Source organism: Lampris incognitus, chromosome 11 (genome assembly GCF_029633865.1).
Source record: "Lampris incognitus isolate fLamInc1 chromosome 11, fLamInc1.hap2, whole genome shotgun sequence".
Taxonomy (NCBI): Eukaryota; Metazoa; Chordata; class Actinopteri; order Lampriformes; family Lampridae; genus Lampris; species Lampris incognitus.
Window position 1 is genome coordinate 58428742 of NC_079221.1, and position 20000 is coordinate 58448741.

Consider the following 20000-nt stretch of genomic DNA (forward strand, 5'->3'; position numbering starts at 1 on the left):
ACTTGAACATGAGTGTAGCACTTGAACATGAGTGTAGCACCTGAACATGAGTGTAGTATCTGAGCATGAGTGTAGCACCTGAACATGAGTGCAGCATCTGTGGACCCTGTGCCTTTCATTTTGTTCCTTCTGCCAAGCCAAACACTAATTATTGCCTGACCTACCAGAACATTAACCAAGGTGACACGTCTGCACTGTGCTGCCGTGTACTTCGGACCAAAGACACACAGGCTGTCTTCCATAACCTCTCCTAAACCTCTGAGCCACCGCTGCAGGACAGAGAAGCGAGGGCTCAATCTGGGACATCTGAGCCATAAGTGCTGTAGAGTTTCTTCATCATTACAGAAAGAACAGTGACTTCCTGCCCTAGGATCAAAGTGTGCCATGTCTCTGTTTGTAGCCACAGCCCCATGTACCACCCTCCACTGTAGAACCATGTACCACCCTGCACTGCAGATCCATGTACCACCCTCCACTGTAGATCCATGTACCACACTCTGCTGTAGATCTGCAGTGCGTTTTTCTATGGGGGGTTTGTACAGGGACCTCCAGCTGCCTTTGGGAGATGAATCTGGTGCCAACACACTCAACCACCTCGACTCCTGTATACTGGCTAGTGATGTTCTGTTGAGAACCTTTACAGTGACTGCATAGAAGGCCTTCTGTGATATACTTGAAAAGTCCTGTAGTTCTGGTGTTTTGAAGGACAGAATGGCCCCCTTCACTTCCTCCTGCTCCTCCACTGCTGCACGGATGGACAAAGATGGAAAAACAGGCCGCATAACTGGCTGATCCTCTCCACACTCTGCTCCTAGTGCCTCTCTGAAGAAGCCAGGAAGTGCACTGATCACTTCCTCCAACAACCTCTCCATTAAATGAAGAGATTTAAAACCAGTCTCTCAGCTCAAAATGTCAGCCTTCTTCCATTGTCCTCCTGATCTGAGACACACTAACTTAGTAAATCCAGCTCTTGTGAGGGATCGCCGTACACTTACGGAGCTGAGCATTCTGCAGTGTATCAGAGGGTTATAGCACAGTGGTTCCTCCCCTACACTGCCATAGATATGGGAGTAGTCTCTTTTGGTGCTTAAGACTGTTCCCCAAGCTCGGAGGACAGTGATAGAAAGGTGTCATAGTGAATTCCATGCCAGCTAGGTCAAGAAGGAGCAAGTGCTTGTCCTAGTGCATGTTCATAACCCTACAAAGCAACACACACGTGGTTTCACTCCAAAGCCATTGGTTATGGTATAAAAGTTGCTGCACAGTTTGAAGGTGAAAAGCTGTGATACGACTGCAGAGGCCAATTAGGCCCTGGCCTCCTTCTAGCACTGGTAGGAACAATACAGCAGATTTGGTCCAGTGAAAGCCTCCCCAGAAGATGTTCACCAGCGTCTTCTGTACTTCTCTTATGAGCATGTCCGGAGGTTCTACAACTGTAAACTGGTGCCAGAACTTCGAGGCAATCAAGTTGTTAACAATCAAGACTCTGCCCCTATAGGACAACTGAGGCTGGATCCAAGTCCATCTAGAATAGAATAGAATAGAACTTTATTTGTCATTGTACAAATACAACGAAATTTGAAAGTGCAGCTCTTATCAGCGCAAAGATCAGTATAAAAAGAATTAAAAACATAAAACGCACACCCATTGATTTCTACATTCTACTGGACACCAACATATTGCACAAAAAGTCAGAAATCAAGACTTAGCAGCATTTAGTGCAGTTATGGCTCGGGGATAGAAGCTGTTCTTTCGTCTGTTTGTCCAAGCTCTTATTGTCCTATAACGTCTGCCCGAGGGCAGCAGTTCAAACAGATGGTGTCCTGGGTGGGATGGGTCCTTGATGATGCCATAGGCTTTTTTGAGGCAGCGGGAACTGTATAGGTCTTCCAGGGAGGGGAATGGGCATCCGATAATCTTCTGAGCAGTGGTGATGACCCTCTGGAGCGCTTTCCCCTCTGCTTCTGTGCAACTGGCAAACCAGACACAGATGCAGTAGGTCAGTATGCTCTCTATGGAGCAGCGGTAGAAGGACACAAGCAGTGAGGTGGTAAGGTGGTTCTTCCTGAGGATCCTCCGGAAGTAGAGTCTCTGTTGTGCCTTCTTAACCAGCGCTATGGTGTTAACGCTCCAGGTCAGGCCCTCCTCTATGTGTATGCCCAGAAACTGGAAATCCGAGACACTCTCCACACACTCCCCACCGATGAACAGGGGATGATTGTCTGTTTTGTTCCTCCTGTAGTCTATAATAAGCTCCTTTATCTTGGAGGTGTTGAGGATCAGGTTATTTTCCCTGCACCACAAGGACAGCTGCTCTACCTCATCCTGGTATGCAGACACCCCCCCCCCCAGAGATAAGCCCCACCACTGTAGTGTCATCTGCAAACTTGATGATGGTGTTGATGGAGTGAGTGGGGGTGCAGTCGTGTGTGTACAGGATGTAGAGTAGGGGGCTCAGCACAAAGCCCTGTGGCGAGCCGGTGCTGAGGCTGAGGGCTGAGGAGATGTGGGGGCCTACTCTGACCCTCTTTGGGTGCTCAGACAGGAAGTCCTTAATCCAGAGGCAGATGGAATAAGCAAGGCCCAGTTCTGTCAGTTTGGTCACCAGTCTGTGGGGGAGGACGGAGTTGAATGCAGAGCTGAAGTCCACAAAGAGCAGCCTGGCGTAGCTCCCCTGCTGCTCTAGGTGGGTCAGGGCGGTGTGGAGAGATGTAGCTATAGCATCCTCTGTGGCCCTATTTGCTCTGTAGGCAAACTGGTGTGTGTCGAAAGTGGGTGGGAGGCTTGAGATGATGTGAGTCCAAACCAGTTTCTCAGAGCACTTCATTATGACGAGTGTGAGTGCCACAGGTTAGTAGTCGTTCAGGCTGATGACAGTGGACTTTTTTGGCAGTGGGACTATGGTGGATGAATTCAAACAGGGTGGGATGGTGGACTGGAATAGGGACTGGAATAGGGACTGGTTGAAGAGCTTGGTGAAGACCCCTGCCAGTTGGTCCGCACGTTCGTTCAGCACACGTCCAGGGACACCATTGGGACCCGCAGCCTTCCTCGGGTTCACCACCCTCAGTGTGCACCTCACCTCATGCTCCTCTACCGTGAGGATGAGGCTGCTGTAGGCTGGTGGATGGAACGTGGCTGCCTCCGATGGCTTCTCCTCGAAGTGGGCAAAGAAGATGTTAAGCTCCTCTGCCAGTGAGGCATCACCGTCAGCAGCTGTGAGGTTGCTGGATTTGTAGCTGGTGATGTGCTGAACCCCCTGCCACATCTGCCTTGTGTTGTTGCTGTTGAAGTGGTCCTCAATTTTATTTTTGTAAGTTGCCTCTTTTCAGGTTGGCTCTGGCAGCACTGTATTGTGCCCCATCACCAGACCTGAGAGCAGTGTCCCTGTCCCTCAGCAGGCTCTGGACCTCTTTTGTCATCCAGAGCTTCTGGTTGGGATAAACCTGGATTTGCTTGTCCACGGTAACAGTGTCCATGCAGTTTTTGATATAGCACAGGACAGTTGTACAAACCCCAATTCCAATGAAGTTGGGACATTGTGTAAAACGTAAATAAAAACAGAATACAATGATTAGCAAATCCGTTTTGACCTATATTCAATTGAATACACTACAAAGACAAGATGTTTAATGTTCAAACTGATAAACTTTATTGTTTTTTTGCAAATATTCACTCATTTTGAATTTGATGCCTGTAACACGTTCCAAAGAAGCTGGGACAGGGGCATGTTCACCACTGTGTTACACCACCTTTCCTTTTAACAACACCCAATAAGCGTTTGGGAACTGAGGACACTACTTGCTGAAGCTTTGTAGGTGGAATTCTTTCCCATTCTTGCTTGATGTACGACTTCAGTTGCTCAACAGTCTGGGGTCTCCGTTGTCATATTTTGCACTTCATAATGCGCCACACATGTTCAATGGGAGACAGGTCTGGACTGCAGGCAGGCCAGTCCAGTACCCGCACTCTTTTACTACGAAGCCCCGCTGTTGGAACACGTGCAGAATGTGGCTTGGCATTGTCTTGCTGAAATAAGCAGGGACGTCCCTGAAAAAGACGTTGCTTGGATGGCAGCATATGTTGCTCCAAAACCTGTATGTACCTTTCAGCACTAATGGTGCCTTCACAGATGTGCAAGTTACCCATGATGCCATGGGCACTAACACACCCTCATACCATCACAGATGCTGGCTTTTGAACTTTGCACTGAGAACAATCTGGATGGTCCTTTTCCTCTTTAGCCCGGAGGACACGACGTCCATGATTTCCAAAAACAATGTGAAATGTGGACTCATCAGACCACAGCACACTTGTCCACTTTGCATCAGTCCATCTCAGATGAGCTCGGGCCAGAGAAGCCGGCGGCATTTCTGGGTGGTGTTGATATATGGCTTTTGCTTTGCACGGTAGAGTTTTAACTTGCACTTGTAGATGTAGCGACCAACTGTGTTAACTGACGATGGTTTTCCCAAGTGCTCCTGAGCCCATGTGGTAATATCCAAGCTTGTCCTTATGTGGGACAGTTTGTTCATTTGAAAACTCCAAGAGCTCTTCTTGAAGCTCATAAGGACGGACGGGACAGGACTTTCCCCCGTGACAGCCAACGCACCTCTGTGTGGAGGATAAGGTGTTGATGATCAGCTCCCATCTCAGCACAGTTTGGAGAAGAGGTGAGACTTGAGGATCCTTGATTTGATGTAATTCACCATCTGTTCAGCCTGATCCAGCACCTCAGCCAACTCCAGGGGCATGGTTTTGGCAACTAAGGCTTCTCGATGCAAAATATTGGTTTGTCACAATATTTGGGTTTTGTGCTTTCACCTTGGCAATAAATCCTCTAAACCTCCCAGTCATGCATGCCACACCATCTGTGCAAAGACTGATGCACCTATCACAGGTCAGACTTTTCTCTTTTAGATAGTTATCAGTTTCCCTGAACAGTTCTCCTCCCGTTGTATGGCTTTCCATGTCTTTGCAGAAGAGAAACGTCTCTTTAACAGAGTCACTGTCAACATACCTGACATTTGCCAGAGGTTGGGCAGCTCCACTTATGTCAGTGGATTCGTCTATTTGTAGAGAAAATGTACCGCTCATCTGCAGTAGGTCAGTTGTTGCTCAGTGTCATCTGACATGTGGTCGAGTCTTCTTTTGATTGTATTGTCAGACAAAGGCACTTTTGATACCGCATTTGCGGCATCAGGACCTAGCATGACACCTGCAATTCTTTTGCAAGTGGGGAGGATGAATGTCTCTGCTACTGTGTAGGTTTCTTCTGCTTTGCAATAAGCTCCGCTAGCACGTAACTTGCCTCCATTGCCTTCTCAGACACTTTCACACAATCCATCAAACGGTCTTGCTGCTTCTGGTTCAGCTCCCGCGCTCTTTTGAAGTTTGCCAAGTCTCCCTCTCCATGTGGAAGGGATGTTTGGTTTCCAAGTGCCTCTTCAGCTTGCTTGGCACCATTTAGCATTAGCCAACTTGTCCCAACAGATGACACACGGGCTGAGGGCTGTCGACATCCCCGGTCCAGCTGAAGCCATAACACAAGTAGCTGTCCTGATACTGTCTACTGACAGTATTGGTTTTGCTGGTTTTGTTCCTCTTTTCTGTAGGTGGTGCGTGGTCTGCACTGGTGGTTAGTGGTGGTTTACTCCGCACAAGAAAGCGATCCATTCTACCCCTTACGGATTCTCATGTTGTTACCCTCCTTCACACTGGCTGTCAATAAGGGCCATTGATGTGTCACGCTCTAATAATTCCCACATCTACTGCACAAACGGCGAAAACTTCCCTTTGACAGAAGGTTTTTAAAGAAATTATTTTTTAGGTGGATAATTTGTCTCTGCACTGGGAAACGGGTGTGTACAACATACTAACAGAAAATTAGAAATTCATTAGTAACTTTTTAGTTGTATATTGTATTAATAATGTATGGTTTCCCACGGCACACCATTTGGGAACCTCTGATCTATAGAAAGCAGGCCAATGTCCAGCTACTGGAGCTCAAACATATTAATAATGTCCTGTATCAAAAAAAGATGATCCTTAATTATATGGTCAGGAACACAGTACATCTGGCTATAATGTACAACAGCATCCATACACTGTTTGAGTCTATTTGAAAGACCTTTTGCAATTATCTTATAATCAGTACATAACAAAGTTCCAACAATGCCGCTTGTCTTCTCTCTGGGAGGATTCAGGCGGGTTTTGGACTGCATAAAAACATTTCCAGTGTCATGTTTTTGACGGGAGCCCCCCTTTACAACACGGCTCCACACAGGTGACACCGCCGCATCACTGCTCCGCTCAACACTCAAGCCTCCCTCCGCTGTGCTTGCATCCAGGTCCAGGGCTCCAAGTGCCGGCGTCATACCACGGCCCTGGGCCTCCTCGCTGACCTGGGGAGTGACCTGGGGAGAGACCTGGCCATCACGATTGACAACACCGTGGTGATGCCACCTTGGACTGTGAGGAATCTGGGTGTGATCCTGGACGACCAACTGTCGTTTGCTGCAAACGTTGCATCGGTTCTCCTCTATAACATCAGGAGGATTCGCCCATTCCTCACTGACGAGACGGCACAGGTGCTCACCCAGGCTCTGGTCATCTCCCGGCTGGACTACGGCAACACCCTCCTTGCTGGCGCCCCGGCGTCGGCCATCAGACCTCTGGAGCTTGTTCAGAAAGCTGCAGCTCGTCTGGTGTTCAACCGCCCTAAGTTCTCCCACACAACTCCCCTTCTCATGTCCCGACAGTGGCTCCCAGTAGCTGCTCTCATCCAGTTTAAGACTCTGGTTCTAGCCTACAGGGCAGTGAAAGGAACAGCTTCTTCCTATCTCCAGGCCATGGTCAAGCCCTACACCCCCGCCCGACCACTTGGCTCTGCTGCCTCGGGACGCCTGGTTGCTCCATCGCTCAGAGGCCCCTCTTGCCGATCGACCCGGTCACGGCTCTGTTCTGTCCTGGCCCCACAGTGGTGGAATGACTCCCCACTGATGTCAGGACAGCGGAGTCACTGCCCATCTTTCAGCGCAGGTTGAAAACTCAGCTCTTCAAGACTTATTGTATTCACTCATTTAAAAAAAAATCTCTTTCTTGTGCTTTTACTTTAGCACTGGTTTTGCCCTTAGATGCTTGTTTAGATGCAGTTATGACCTCTGATGACTAGTAGTTCTCCTGATCTCCTATGTTACATGATGCACTTATTGTAAGTCGCTTTGGATAAAAGCATCGGCTAAATGACTGTAATGTCATGTCATGTAATGAGTGAGCACACCCTCTCTGCTTAAATCAGGCCGCTCCAGGCCCAAGGCTCCAGGCGCCTGCGCCACAGTCTCCACACCCTGGCTCAGGGCCTTCTTGCAGGGCGTAGCCCCTCTGCCCAGAGCAGGTTGCTCAGTCATGCATAAGCATTGGTTAATATTCGCTGTTACTGCATGGAGATCCTCACAGACATTTGTCTGCTTCAACATCGCTTGTTTCATGGTAGAAATGTTCGGCCTTAAGACTTTCCATTTTCCTACGCAGGCAAGAAACATCAAGGCTGTTGACGGTCACAGGTGGAAGCTCATCTAGGTGGTGAGACACAAAGCAAGGGATGCTTTCACCAGCCTCGGTAAGTAATTTTAAACAACTCTTAACATTGTTAGTGTCTTTTTGTGACCCTTTGTGTGATACAAAGTGCTGGGTAGAGTTTGGGCAGAGTTCAAAAAGAGCTTTTTTGGAGTTCTCAATCCACTCCGACCCGAAGTGGTTCAGAGTTCACAGTAAAATAATGTCGCCCTGGCTCAAAGTTTTCATTTTGACGATGAGGAAGTTTAACAGTTCCTCTTCCACAATAATTTTACCATCAACAACCGTGTATGTCCATCCATCCATCATCTGAACCACTTATCCTGCTCTCAGGGTCGCGGGGATGCTGGAGCCTATTCCAGCAGTCATTGGGCAGCAGGCAGGGAGACACCCTGGACAGGCCGCCAGGCCATCACAGGGCCGAAACACACACACACACACACACAAACACACACACACACAAACACACACACACACACACACACACACATTCATTCCTAGGGACAATTTTGTACGGCTGAGTCACCTGACCTACATGTCTTTGGACTGTGGGAGGAAACCGGAGCCCCGGAGGAAACCCACGCAGACACGGGGAGAACATACAAAGAGGACGACCTGGGACGACCCACTAAGGTTGGACTACCCCGGGGCTTGAACCCAGGACCTTCTTGCTGAGAGGCGGCCGCGCTAACCACTGCGCCACCATGCCACCATGCCATGTATATCTCTGGTTTTATTCGAGAGTTACTCGATGCATCGGGACCTCTACCAGCTGCCTCCGCCATCTTGACCGGAAGACCAAGGTAAATCACAAAGTAAAGTTGTCTGGCTTCCAGTACAGGATACAAACTTACGAACAGGATACCCGACCAGTTTAGCTTCATACTTTGACCTTCCACCATGTCTTAAAATGTTTTAAGTTTGTCTTTCACTTTGCTTAACAACCGCAAACGATCAGTGCCAGTATTATAACCATTTATGAACACAAAAGGGATTTCTTAGATTGTTGCCTGAACTCCTTGGATTCTGCCCTGCTCCACTTCACATGTCAAAATATGTGTTAAGAGGAGGCACTGCAAGAAGAGAACAGCTACACCGCACTAAGGTTGGTACCATGGCTCAAAAAACCTGGCCTGTCCAACTCATTCCCCACTCGGTCTCTATCTCTCTATATCTATATCTATCTCTATATCTATATCGCTATATCTATATCTATCTATCTCTATAGCTATCTATATCTATATAGCTATATCTATATACGTATAGCTATTTATATTTATATCTACAGATCTATATGTATATCTATATCGCTATATGTATATCTATCTCTATCTATACATCTATATCTACCCCTATATCTATATCTACATCTGCATCTATATGTACATCTACATCTATATCTATATCTACATCTATCTATCTATCTATCTATCTATCTATCTATCTATCTATCTATCTATCTATCTATCTATCTATCTATCTATATCTATATATCTCAATCTCTAACTCTCTATCTCTATACAGTACATCCGGAAAGTATTCCCACCCCTTCACTTTCCCCACATGTTGTTATGTTACAGCCTTATTCCAAAATGTCAACAGTGGGACCTTATATAGACAGGTGTGTGCCTTTCCAAATCATGTCCCATCCATTGACTTTACTACAGGTGGACACCAGTCAAGATGTAGAAACATCTCAAGGATGATCAGTGGAAACAGGATGAACCTGAGCTCCATTTTGAGTGTCATAGCAAAGGGTGTGAATACTTATGTACATACAATATTTCAGTTCTTTATTTTTAATACATTTGTAAAAATTTCTACAAAACCTTTTTCACTTTGTCATTATGGGGTATTGTGTGTAGATTGATGAGGGGGAAAAAAAGTAATTTAATCCATTTTGGAATAAGGCTGTAACATAACAACATGTGGGGAAAGTGAAGGGGTGTGAATACTTTCAGGATGCACTGTATATACCTGTATATCTATCTCTGTATCTGTATCTCTATCTATATATCTCTATCTCTATATCTAGTATATATGTATCTCTCTGTATATCTATCTCTATATCTATATTTCCATCTGCATATCTATCTCCATCTCTACATCTCTATCTACCTCGTTGTCTGCAGAGCTATGCTGTGTCTCCTGTAAGAGGAGCACATCTATATTTTAGCTCTACTCAGCTCAGCTACCATGCCTCGCTTGTCTCCAGCCCGTCCTTCATTTATATTCAAACTTCCTACCCGCAAACTTTCCATGAGAAAAAGGAAGAAAGGGAAGAGAAGAAGACAGTGAAACCTTTCCAAGAGGAAAACCCCTTTTATGTCTCACCCATTTTTAAATTTTGTACATTTAAAGGAACTTTCCTCCTCTCTTTTCTTTCCTAAGTCTAGCGAGAATCTTCTTTAGACAAAACCTCTTGTGTTTACTGAGCTCTTCATGTCCAGCCATTTTTCCTCATCTTCATAACAAGTTAACAAACCTGTCCACACCAGAGAAGAAGACATCTGCTACTTCCACACACTGTCTGCCACGAGTCTCATCCAGGAAATCATCCATCTCCTTTAAAGAACAGGACTGCTGATCATCCTGTCAGCGAACTGAGATGGGCTGTCCTCCTCTAACATGTCCTCATCTTCATTTCTAGCGTTTTCACGGAGCCCTGACTCTCAGCCTCAGCTGGGTGACTGTCTCTCACTGGTTCTGTCTGTCCGCCGTCTCTGCATGCATCATAACCTGTGCTTCAGTACCACTCAGCTTACCGTGATGTCATTATCGTTGTCCTGCTCACTCGTTTCATTCCCTCCATACCAGGCGGCGGCTCACCTGCACTGCTGCCTGCTGTGGGCTCCCTGTGCGGACAGGACGAACGTTTGTGGCCGACATGGCCGCATTCAAAACATTTCATGCTGCCAGAGCTCAGAGTGACTCTAAAGGACACTCGTAGACGCTGTGAAGAACCACTTAAATACACGAAGGCCTGTCTCCGCAGGGAGGTAACATGTTGCAGTCTAGTGTCGTCACAACCCAGACGAACTGCCCTGAACCCACTAGCAAACTTTCCAAAACCAATCAGTTCTCTTTCAAACCGTCTTCATATGTGACTCTAAAGGACACTCGTAGATGTTGTGAAGAACCACTTAAATACACGAAGGCCTGTCTCCGCAGGGAGGTAACATGCTGCAGTCGAGCGTGGTCACAACCCAGACGAACTGCCCTGAGCCCACTAGCAAACTTTCCAAAACCAATCAGTTCTCTTTCAAACCGTCTTCATATGTGACTCTAAAGGACACTCGTAGATGTTGTGAAGAACCACTTAAATACACGAAGGCCTGTCTCCGCAGGGAGGTAACATGCTGCAGTCGAGCGTGGTCACAACCCAGACGAACTGCCCTGAGCCCACTAGCAAACTTTCCAAAACCAATCAGTTCTCTTTCAAACCGTCTTCATATGTGACTCTAAAGGACACTCGTAGATGTTGTGAAGAACCACTTAAATACACGAAGGCCTGTCTCCGCAGGGAGGTAACATGCTGCAGTCTAGCGTGGTCACAACCCAGACGAACTGCCCTGAGCCCACTAGCAAACTTTCCAAAACCAATCAGTTCTCTTTCAAACCGTCTTCATATGTGACTCTAAAGGACACTCGTAGACGCTGTGAAGAACCACTTAAACACATGACCACCTGTCTCCGCAGGGAGGTAACATGCTGCAGTCTAGCATGGTCACAACCCAGACGAACTGCCCTGAGCCCACTAGCAAACTTTCCAAAACCAATCAGTTCTCTTTCAAACCGTCTTCATATGTGACTCTAAAGGACACTCGTAGATGTTGTGAAGAACCACTTAAATACACGAAGGCCTGTCTCCGCAGGGAGGTAACATGCTGCAGTCTAGCGTGGTCACAACCCAGACGAACTGCCCTGAACCCACTAGCAAACTTTCAGTTCTCTTTCAGTGGGCTCATTCGGGATAAACAGAGGTACGCCTGACACGGTAACACGTGTCGACAGCACAAACAATGGCGAGACGGCTACAAACAGATGGTCCAGCACCAGGCCTCTCTCCACCAGCAGGGGGACTAAACGCTCCTCTCGGAGAAAAGCCACCACGGCTTTGTCCATCCCAGAGCCGTAGGTGATGTTCTCATAGCCGACCTGTTCTCCTGCAGCCAGGAGACCCTGTTCCACAGTGTACAGAGAGTCAGCCATGACTCTAGACTCTAATCCCGTGTCTGATAGACAGGGGAGGCGAGCCCTCACCGGGGAGGGGCGCCATACTGCACACCACCAAACTCCCACCAGCTACTCCAGTCACTTTCCAACAACCAACGACGAAGTAAAAGTAAACTCCTCTCACCTCACCACGTAGAGAACCAGTAAACTATTCCAAAAAACACTCAAGCTCATTCACCACCCCCACTCACACTGACGCACCCAACGTCCCAGCATGCAGCCCAGACAGAGAGAGAGAGAGATGACAAAGACAAGAATGGAAAAGGATAGAGGTAAAGAGAAGGAAAAGAGGGAAAAAGGAGGAAAAACAAGAGACAGACAGATGTTTTATTACAACATCTGTCTCCTCTGTTCATCTCGACAGTGATGGAGGACTGAATGAAGGAAGGTGAATCTGCTGCCCTGAATCAGAGCAGAACAACTGAATCAGACAGGAGGAAGAAGGAGGGTGTGATGATGGTGTGATGATGGAGGGGTGTACCTGGCTGATGGACAGAGCTGCTCTGGGTTCGCTCAGCATGTCTGAAGGAGTGTCTGCTGAGTTCTGGAAAAAGAGGAGAGATGTGACGAGAAGAGGCAACAAGGGAAAAGAATCACTCTAACACGGCTCTTTAGAAAATGCCACATCTTCATCATCATCATCATCATCATCAGGTTTTTGCTGAACATTATGCTGATTATCACCTGTAGCCCCTCTGCCTGCGAAGCTTAAAATACAGAAAATGTCATTCACATGATCAACAATGAGTTGATCATGTGAATGAAGGCCATCTGTCATTTAATGGAACACATGTGAGCGGCTCTGCTGCAGAAATGAACTCCAGCAATACATATCAGTTTGTTCATCTCCTATCCCACCTGAATTGGACATGTGCTGGATGTGTGACATGGATACTGAAGTTATTTGAGAAAAACACTTAATGACTGCAGCCCACTTTAAAATCACTTTCACGTCCATTAAGTTCAGTGTGGCCACACGCAGGCAGGGGGTGCTGGTGTAACACAGACTGACCTGGGCCAGGCTCTGGACTAATCCCCGGACCTCATGCAGGACTCTCCTCAGCTGCATCTCAGTGCTGGATGGGGTCTGGAAGCCACCTGGTGCAGGACTATGAGCCAGCCCCGGCTGAAGACCCAGACCCAGGGCAGATGCGGGTGGGTGGTGGGGGCTGTAACTATGGTAGGATGAGGCAGGGGAGGGGGTGTGACTGTACGAACCAACAGGCAGCTGAGCATGGATGTAGCTTTGATCGGCTATTGTGGTGCTTGTAGGCTGATGGAGAAAGGTGAGGCCGCTGTGCTGAGGGATTGTGGGAGCTGGAGGCTGATACAGAATGCCTGGACTACTGTGGTGGGGAAAGGGATGGGAGGGGTACCGGTGGCACTGATGCAGACTGGGGACACTGGGATATGACTGGAAGGGGCCAGGATACTGAGCTGGGCACGGACAAGGGAAGGGACTAGCAATAGCATTAGCATTAGCATTAGTTAAATGACTCCAGCTATGGTTGTTCTGGTTGGTGTTCTGCTTCTGATGTAAGTGGCCAGGCTGCTGCTGATCAGAGGACAGATCAGGAACACTCTGGGTGCTCCAGGAGCGAGTATAACCTCCTAACAGCCTCCCAAAACCATCAGGAGGAGGACTGGGGCTTGGCAGACAATAGGAGGATGGGATTAGGTGGCGGGGAATGGGTTTAGGGATTGTGGGGGTGAAAGTGTCCATGTTGAGACAAGATGAGTGGTCATTAGTGTGAGAGGAGGCAGGCTTTATGACCAGAGTAGACATGCACTTGGTTTGCTCCCCCTCCTCCTCCTCCTCCTGGTAGGCGTATTGGTAGGAGTATTTTGGGGGGGTGGAGGCTGCCATGCCCCCGCTCCCAAACTGGATCCTCATAGAGGAGACCACGCGGGTCGGAGAGAGGAAGGAGGATGGCAGTGAGGAAGACCTCTGCAGAGGAAGGCGTCTCTCTCTGGGCACTGCCAGACCCTGATGGCAGGAGGAGGCCTGCTTCAGAACCTGCTGGACCAGAGAGGAGTCTGACACACCACACAAACCCTCCATTCCTGTGCGTGTGTTTGGGTCGGACTGGTTGTGTGAGTGCATGTTTGGGTCAGACGGGTTGTGTGTGTGTGTGTTTGGGTCAGACTGGCTGTGTGTGTTTGGATCAGACAGGTTGTGTGTGTGCATGTTTGGATCGGACTGGTTGTGTGTGTTTGGATCAGACTGGTTGTGTGTGTGTGTGTTTGGGTCAGACTGGCTGTGTGTGTTTGGATCAGACTGGTTGTGTGTGTGTGTGTTTGGGTCAGACTGGCTCCTCCTAGTTCCTGTTCTGGTTGGTTCTTCAGTTGGGAGCTGGTGGACTGAGTATTGAAGGACTTCTTCAGAACTCCCATCGTGTTCCTCTGTCTCTGTAGAACATCCATCAGGCTCCTCCTCCTCTGCGCCAACCAGCCTATCAAATGCCGGCTGTTCTAGGGCAAGGGGTGTGGCCACGTCATGTGATAGTCGTGACGTGACCGTAGTCTCACTGTCACAGCTGTCGCTACTCTCCTGCAGCTGATTGGACAAAAATCAAACAATCAACGTAATCACCAAATTAGCCCCTTAATTAACCTGCACACACATAAAGAAGACTGCTCAAACTGAAGGCCTCCTGGCCGGTGGCGGCCCCAGAAATGTTTCATCGGGGGGGCCAAATGGGGCCGCTGAAAATCTTGGGGTGGCACACCAAAACCAAAAGCCCTGACTGAATTTGGGGAATTCTGTGCTGCTGTTGTAGTGTACTGTACTATAGGCTAGCTGAAAACTGTCAACATGAGGGTTAAGAAACACACACATTATGGATTCACATGAACAGCACCTCATGTAAGATGTCAGCTAGAAGAAGCCTATTCTGCATAATCAGAAGCATATTCTGCATATGCCACTTGTGGCTGGGGGGGGGCCAGCGGGGGGGGCCAGGGATAGTACCACGGTGGCCGTGGCCACCCCTTGGGGGCGCCACTGCTCCTGGCCCAGACCGGACTCTGTCTCGGGGTTCTGATTTGGCCCTTGTTTGCCGTCAGTGTGACGAGACGCCCATCCGGAAAACCTCCCCGTCAGGGACGCGCTACGGTGCGGCCACACCAAACGGCGAGCAAGTCTGTCGCGCGACGACCTTCCGTATGAGGTCAACGCAAAGACGCCAACAGACGCGTGTACTCGCGCCGGGCCGCGCGAATATATTCAACAACTTGAGCGAGAAGTTCGCGTCACGCTGTGTCGCGAAAGCCTATCAGCGTTGAGATTCTCCTGACGTCACCGACGTCCTGTTGAGCCAGGAGACGGAGGACAAGCTGATCGCTGCGGGTTCGCGTCCTCGACCCTGCGGCCAAACGCTCGCGAGTAACGCGAAGACAAACAAATGATGGCGGGAAAGCCGCTTCGTGTTTGGTGTGAACGCACGGTGACCCCGCTCAGACGGTTCGTCAGCGCTTCGTCCAGACGCCGGCCAGCAGGGCCAGGCCGGGGACATCTGCCGGCCCTGCTGGCCAGGCCGGGGACATCTGCCGGCCCTGCTGGCCAGGCCAGGGACATCTGCTGGCCAGCAGGGCCAGGCCAGGGACATCTGCCGGCCCTGCTGGCCAGGCCGGGGACATCTGCTGGCCCTGCTGGCCAGGCCAGGGACATCTGCTGGCCGGCAGGGCCAGGCCAGGGACATCTGCTGGCCCTGCTGGCCAGGCCAGGGACATCTGCTGGCCAGCAGGGCCAGGCCAGGGACATCTGCCGGCCCTGCTGGCCAGGCCAGGGACATCTGCCGGCCCTGCTGGCCAGGCCGGGGACATCTGCTGGCCAGCAGGGCCAGGCCGGGGACATCTGCCGGCCCTGCTGGCCAGGCCAGGGACATCTGCCGGCCCTGCTGGCCAGGCCAGGGACATCTGCTGGCCGGCAGGGCCAGGCCAGGGACATCTGCCGGCCCTGCTGGCCAGGCCAGGGACATCTGCTGGCCAGCAGGGCCAGGCCAGGGACATCTGCCGGCCCTGCTGGCCAGGCCAGGGACATCTGCCGGCCCTGCTGGCCAGGCCAGGGACATCTGCCGGCCGGCAGGGCCAGGCCAGGGACATCTGCTGGCCAGCAGGGCCAGGCCAGGGACATCTGCCGGCCCTGCTGGCCAGGCCAGGGACATCTGCCGGCCCTGCTGGCCAGGCCAGGGACATCTGCCGGCCCTGCTGGCCAGGCCAGGGACATCTGTCGGCCCTGCTGGCCAGGCCAGGGACATCTGCCGGCCCTGCTGGCCAGGCCAGGGACATCTGTCGGCCCTGCTGGCCAGGCCAGGGACATCTGCTGGCCAGCCAGGCGAAACACCGCCGGGGAAGTTGAGCATTTCTCCTGACTATAGTTGTCATACCACAACACAATGTACCAGCAGTGTGTGCGTGCGTGTGTGTGTGCAGGTGAAGCGTCTGAGGATCACAGCGTTTCCAAAGCACGGCTGGTGTCACACCTGAATCTGTCCCCCATCACAGTCTGTCTCCCTACGACCACAACAAGGTCTTGTGTTAGCGGATGGTTCTACTAACTACCTACACATTCCACAGGGGAGATCAGAACCACCTGACCCGGACAGCGGTCGCCCTCATGGACCGGCCTGCTCGGCTGCTGAACCCAGCACTGGGAAGTAGTGGCGTTTTGTGCAGCACATCGGGCACGTGGAGGGACAGCTCGGGGTCTCAGCTGTTCCAGTGTACAGTTAGCTAGTAGGCTAATCCTCACGTCCGCCTGCCGGGTCTGTCGTCACGCCTCACATCGCCTGTGCTGGACGCTGACTGACAGACCTACTGCCCGAAAGGTTGACGCCCACAAGTCTTCAGAATACGCAGAGAACCAGAACTGCAGACAGACACTGATCCCGTTTACACCGGGGTTTAAAATGCGCTCACAAGGGGACGGCGCTAAATACAAGTGTGAACCGGTTACTCAGACCACTCGCCGAGGTGGTCTGGGACACATCTGACCACATAGCCTTCGTAGTGTAAAGGCTAATGCGTCCTGATCCGTCCGCAACAAGGACATAACAGGAAATTACATCATCAGTGCAGGATGTGGTGGTTGTTTTGGTAACAGCGCAAGCTGGCGAGAGAGGAGAGTGTAGGCGGGTGGAGCACAAGTGAGACGAGATGCCTCATCTCCATTTGGGCGGGAGAACCAGTCCTGTCCGTCCCAGCAGCTGGATAGTCCGGACGTGTGTATTAGTGCGTCAAACGTCTTCACACATTAGCGACTGTTTTCACGGCTAGTCGGCAAACCTGGCGCTTGACTGACGCCCTTTGACCTTGTAGCGGGAGTGACGTAGACAGTGACGAAACCTTCTTCTTCTTCTTCTTCGGAGTAACGCAATCTGATCACAAGTGGTCAGCAGGACGCATTTGGAGACGCATGGTAGACACAGGTGTAAACGGCCATGTGTCGCTCCGTCCGTCCACTTGTGATTTTTCCCCTTTTCCTCCCAGTTTAGTGGCCAATCGCTCCCTATTCTAGTTCAAACCCCCACCCTCGTACTGCATCACGCGTTCGCCAACTGCGTCTCTCCGGCCGGCAGTCTGGAAGGAGGCGCCTCGTCACAGAAGTGGCGAGGCGCCTCCAGGCCGAACCACTGCTCCCCCCCCCCCCCCAGAGACGCAGTCATGTGACGAACACAAGCCGACTCCGCCCCCTCCCCAAGACAGAGCTGCCAATTACGGCCGCTTCATCGAGTCCGGCCATAGTCGGGACGAGACGAGACCGGGGCCCGAACCCCGGTCCCCAGTGGGCAACTGCATCGACACAAAGCCGATGCTTAGACCACTACACCACCCCGGACCCCCACCACGTGTTTTAAAACCAAGTGTAAACAGGGTGTATGAGTCCGACTACAACACACCGTAAATAGGACTGAGGAGGTCTGTGTAACTACTACTACTACTACTACTACTGTTACTGCTATTATTACTACTACTACTGCTGCTGCTACTACTACCATCACCACCACCACTACTACTGCTACTACTGCTACTACTACTGTTACTGCTATTACTACTACTACTACTACCATCACCACCACCACTACTACTACTGCTACTACTACCATCACCACCACCACTACTACTACTACTACTGCTACTACTACTGTTACTGCTATTACTACTACTACTACTGTAACTACTACCATCACCACCACCACTACTATTACTACTACTAATACCACTACTACCACCACTACTACCACTACTACTACCACCACCACCGCCACCACCACTACTACTACTACTACCATCACCACCACCACTACTACTACTGCTACCACTAATGTCACTACTACCATTACTACTACTGCTACTACTACCACCACCACCGCCACCACTACTGCTACTACTGCTACTACTACTGTTACTGCTATTACTACTACTACTACTACCATCACCACCACCACTACTACTACTGCTACTACTACCATCACCACCACCACTACTACTACTGCTACTACTACCATCACCACCACCACTACTACTACTGCTACTACTAATGTCACTACTACCATTACTACTACTGCTACTACTACCACCACCACCGCCACCACTACTACTACTACTACTACCACTTTTGGCTGCTCCCGTTAGGGGTCGCCACAGCGGATCATCCGTCTCCATCTCTTCCCTGTCCTCTGCATCTTCCTCTGTCACACCAGCCACCTGCATGTCCTCCCTCACCACCTCCATAAACCTCCTCTTTGGCCTTCCTCTTCTCCTCTTCCCTGGCAGCTCCATATTCAGCATCCTTCTCCCAGTATACCCAGCATCTCTCCTCCTCCACACATGTCCACACCATCTCCATCTTGTCTCTCTTGCTTTGTCTCCAAACCGTCCAACCTGAGCTGTCCCTGTATGTAGTACACCGTCTCGCCACTACTGTGTGATGGAGTGTGGGTTCAGATCCAACACGTCCACACAGCAGCGGAACCCCCAGCAGCCCCGTTTCCTGCTGCTGCTGCTGCTGCTGCTGCTCCTCCCTCCACACAGCTCAAGCTGTGTCCCACTTTAACTAAACCATCATAATCCAGTCAGAAGTAAGGTGCAGTCTGCATGTAGACACACACACACACAACACACACACACACACACACACACGCACACACACACACACACACACACACACACACACACACAGACACACACACAGACACACACACCTTTAAATAGCTGGGGCAGTCGGTCAACGGCTCCTCAGCAAAACCACTGCTGTCTGAATGCTGACTGGCAGATCTCAACAGGTCTGAGAGACAGAGAGAGAGAGACAGGCAGAGAGAGAGACGGGAAGACAGACAGAGACAGAGAGACAGGCAGAGAGAGACAGAGACAGTTTGTTTTCAATTTCAAAACAAGTCTTTAATTAACAAAAAGATGACCAAAAAACAGACGACATGTTTTTAACAATATGAACAAAGTCACTCCTTCACAATAACCTGTCCCATAACCTGTCTCATAACCTGTCCCGTAACCTGTCCCACACCCTACCTGTCCCATAACCTGTCTCATAACCTGTCCAGTAACCTGTCCCCTAACCTGTCCAATAACCTGTCTCGTAACCTGTCCCGTAACCTGTCCCCTAACCTGTCCAGTAACCTGTCCAATAACCTGCCCCGTAACTTGTCCCGTAACCTCTCCAATAACCTGTCCATTAACCTGTCCCCTAACCTGTCTCGTAACCTGTCCCATAACATGTCCAGTAACCTGTCGCCTAACCAGTCCAGTAACCTGTCCCCTAACCTGGCCAGTAACCTGTCCCCTAACCTGTCCAGTAACCTGTCCAATAACCTGTCCAGTAACCTGTCCAATAATCTGTCCTGTAACCTGTCCAGTAACCTGTCACCTAACCTGTCCAGTAACCTGTCCCCTAACTTGTCTCGTAACCTGTCCAATAACCTGTCCCGTAACCTGTCCAGTAACCTGTCCCCTAACCTGGCCAGTAACCTGTCCCGTAACCTGTCCCGTAACCTGTCCCACACCCTACCTGTCCCATAACCTGTCTCATAACCTGTCCAGTAACCTGTCCCATAACCTATCTCATAACCTGTCCAGTAACCTGTCCCATAATCTGCTCAATAACCTGTCCCACACCCTGTCCAGTAACCTGTCCCCTAACCTGTCCAGTAACCTGTCCCCTAACCTGT

At 50.2% G+C, this 20000-nt stretch overlaps 1 protein-coding gene across 1 annotated transcript in view; it reads right to left on the bottom strand.

The window, feature by feature from the left end:
- itprid2 (ITPR interacting domain containing 2) overlaps positions 1–20000 on the bottom strand; it is a 125250-nt gene that overhangs the window by 13404 nt on the left and 91846 nt on the right. The window contains exons 16-19 of the mRNA XM_056288975.1: positions 19020–19102; positions 14128–14371; positions 12827–13878; positions 12296–12358 (exon numbers count right to left, since the gene is read on the bottom strand). Of these exons, the coding sequence (XP_056144950.1) occupies positions 12296–12358; positions 12827–13878; positions 14128–14371; positions 19020–19102 (1442 nt within the window). The remainder of the gene's footprint in view (positions 1–12295; positions 12359–12826; positions 13879–14127; positions 14372–19019; positions 19103–20000) is intronic.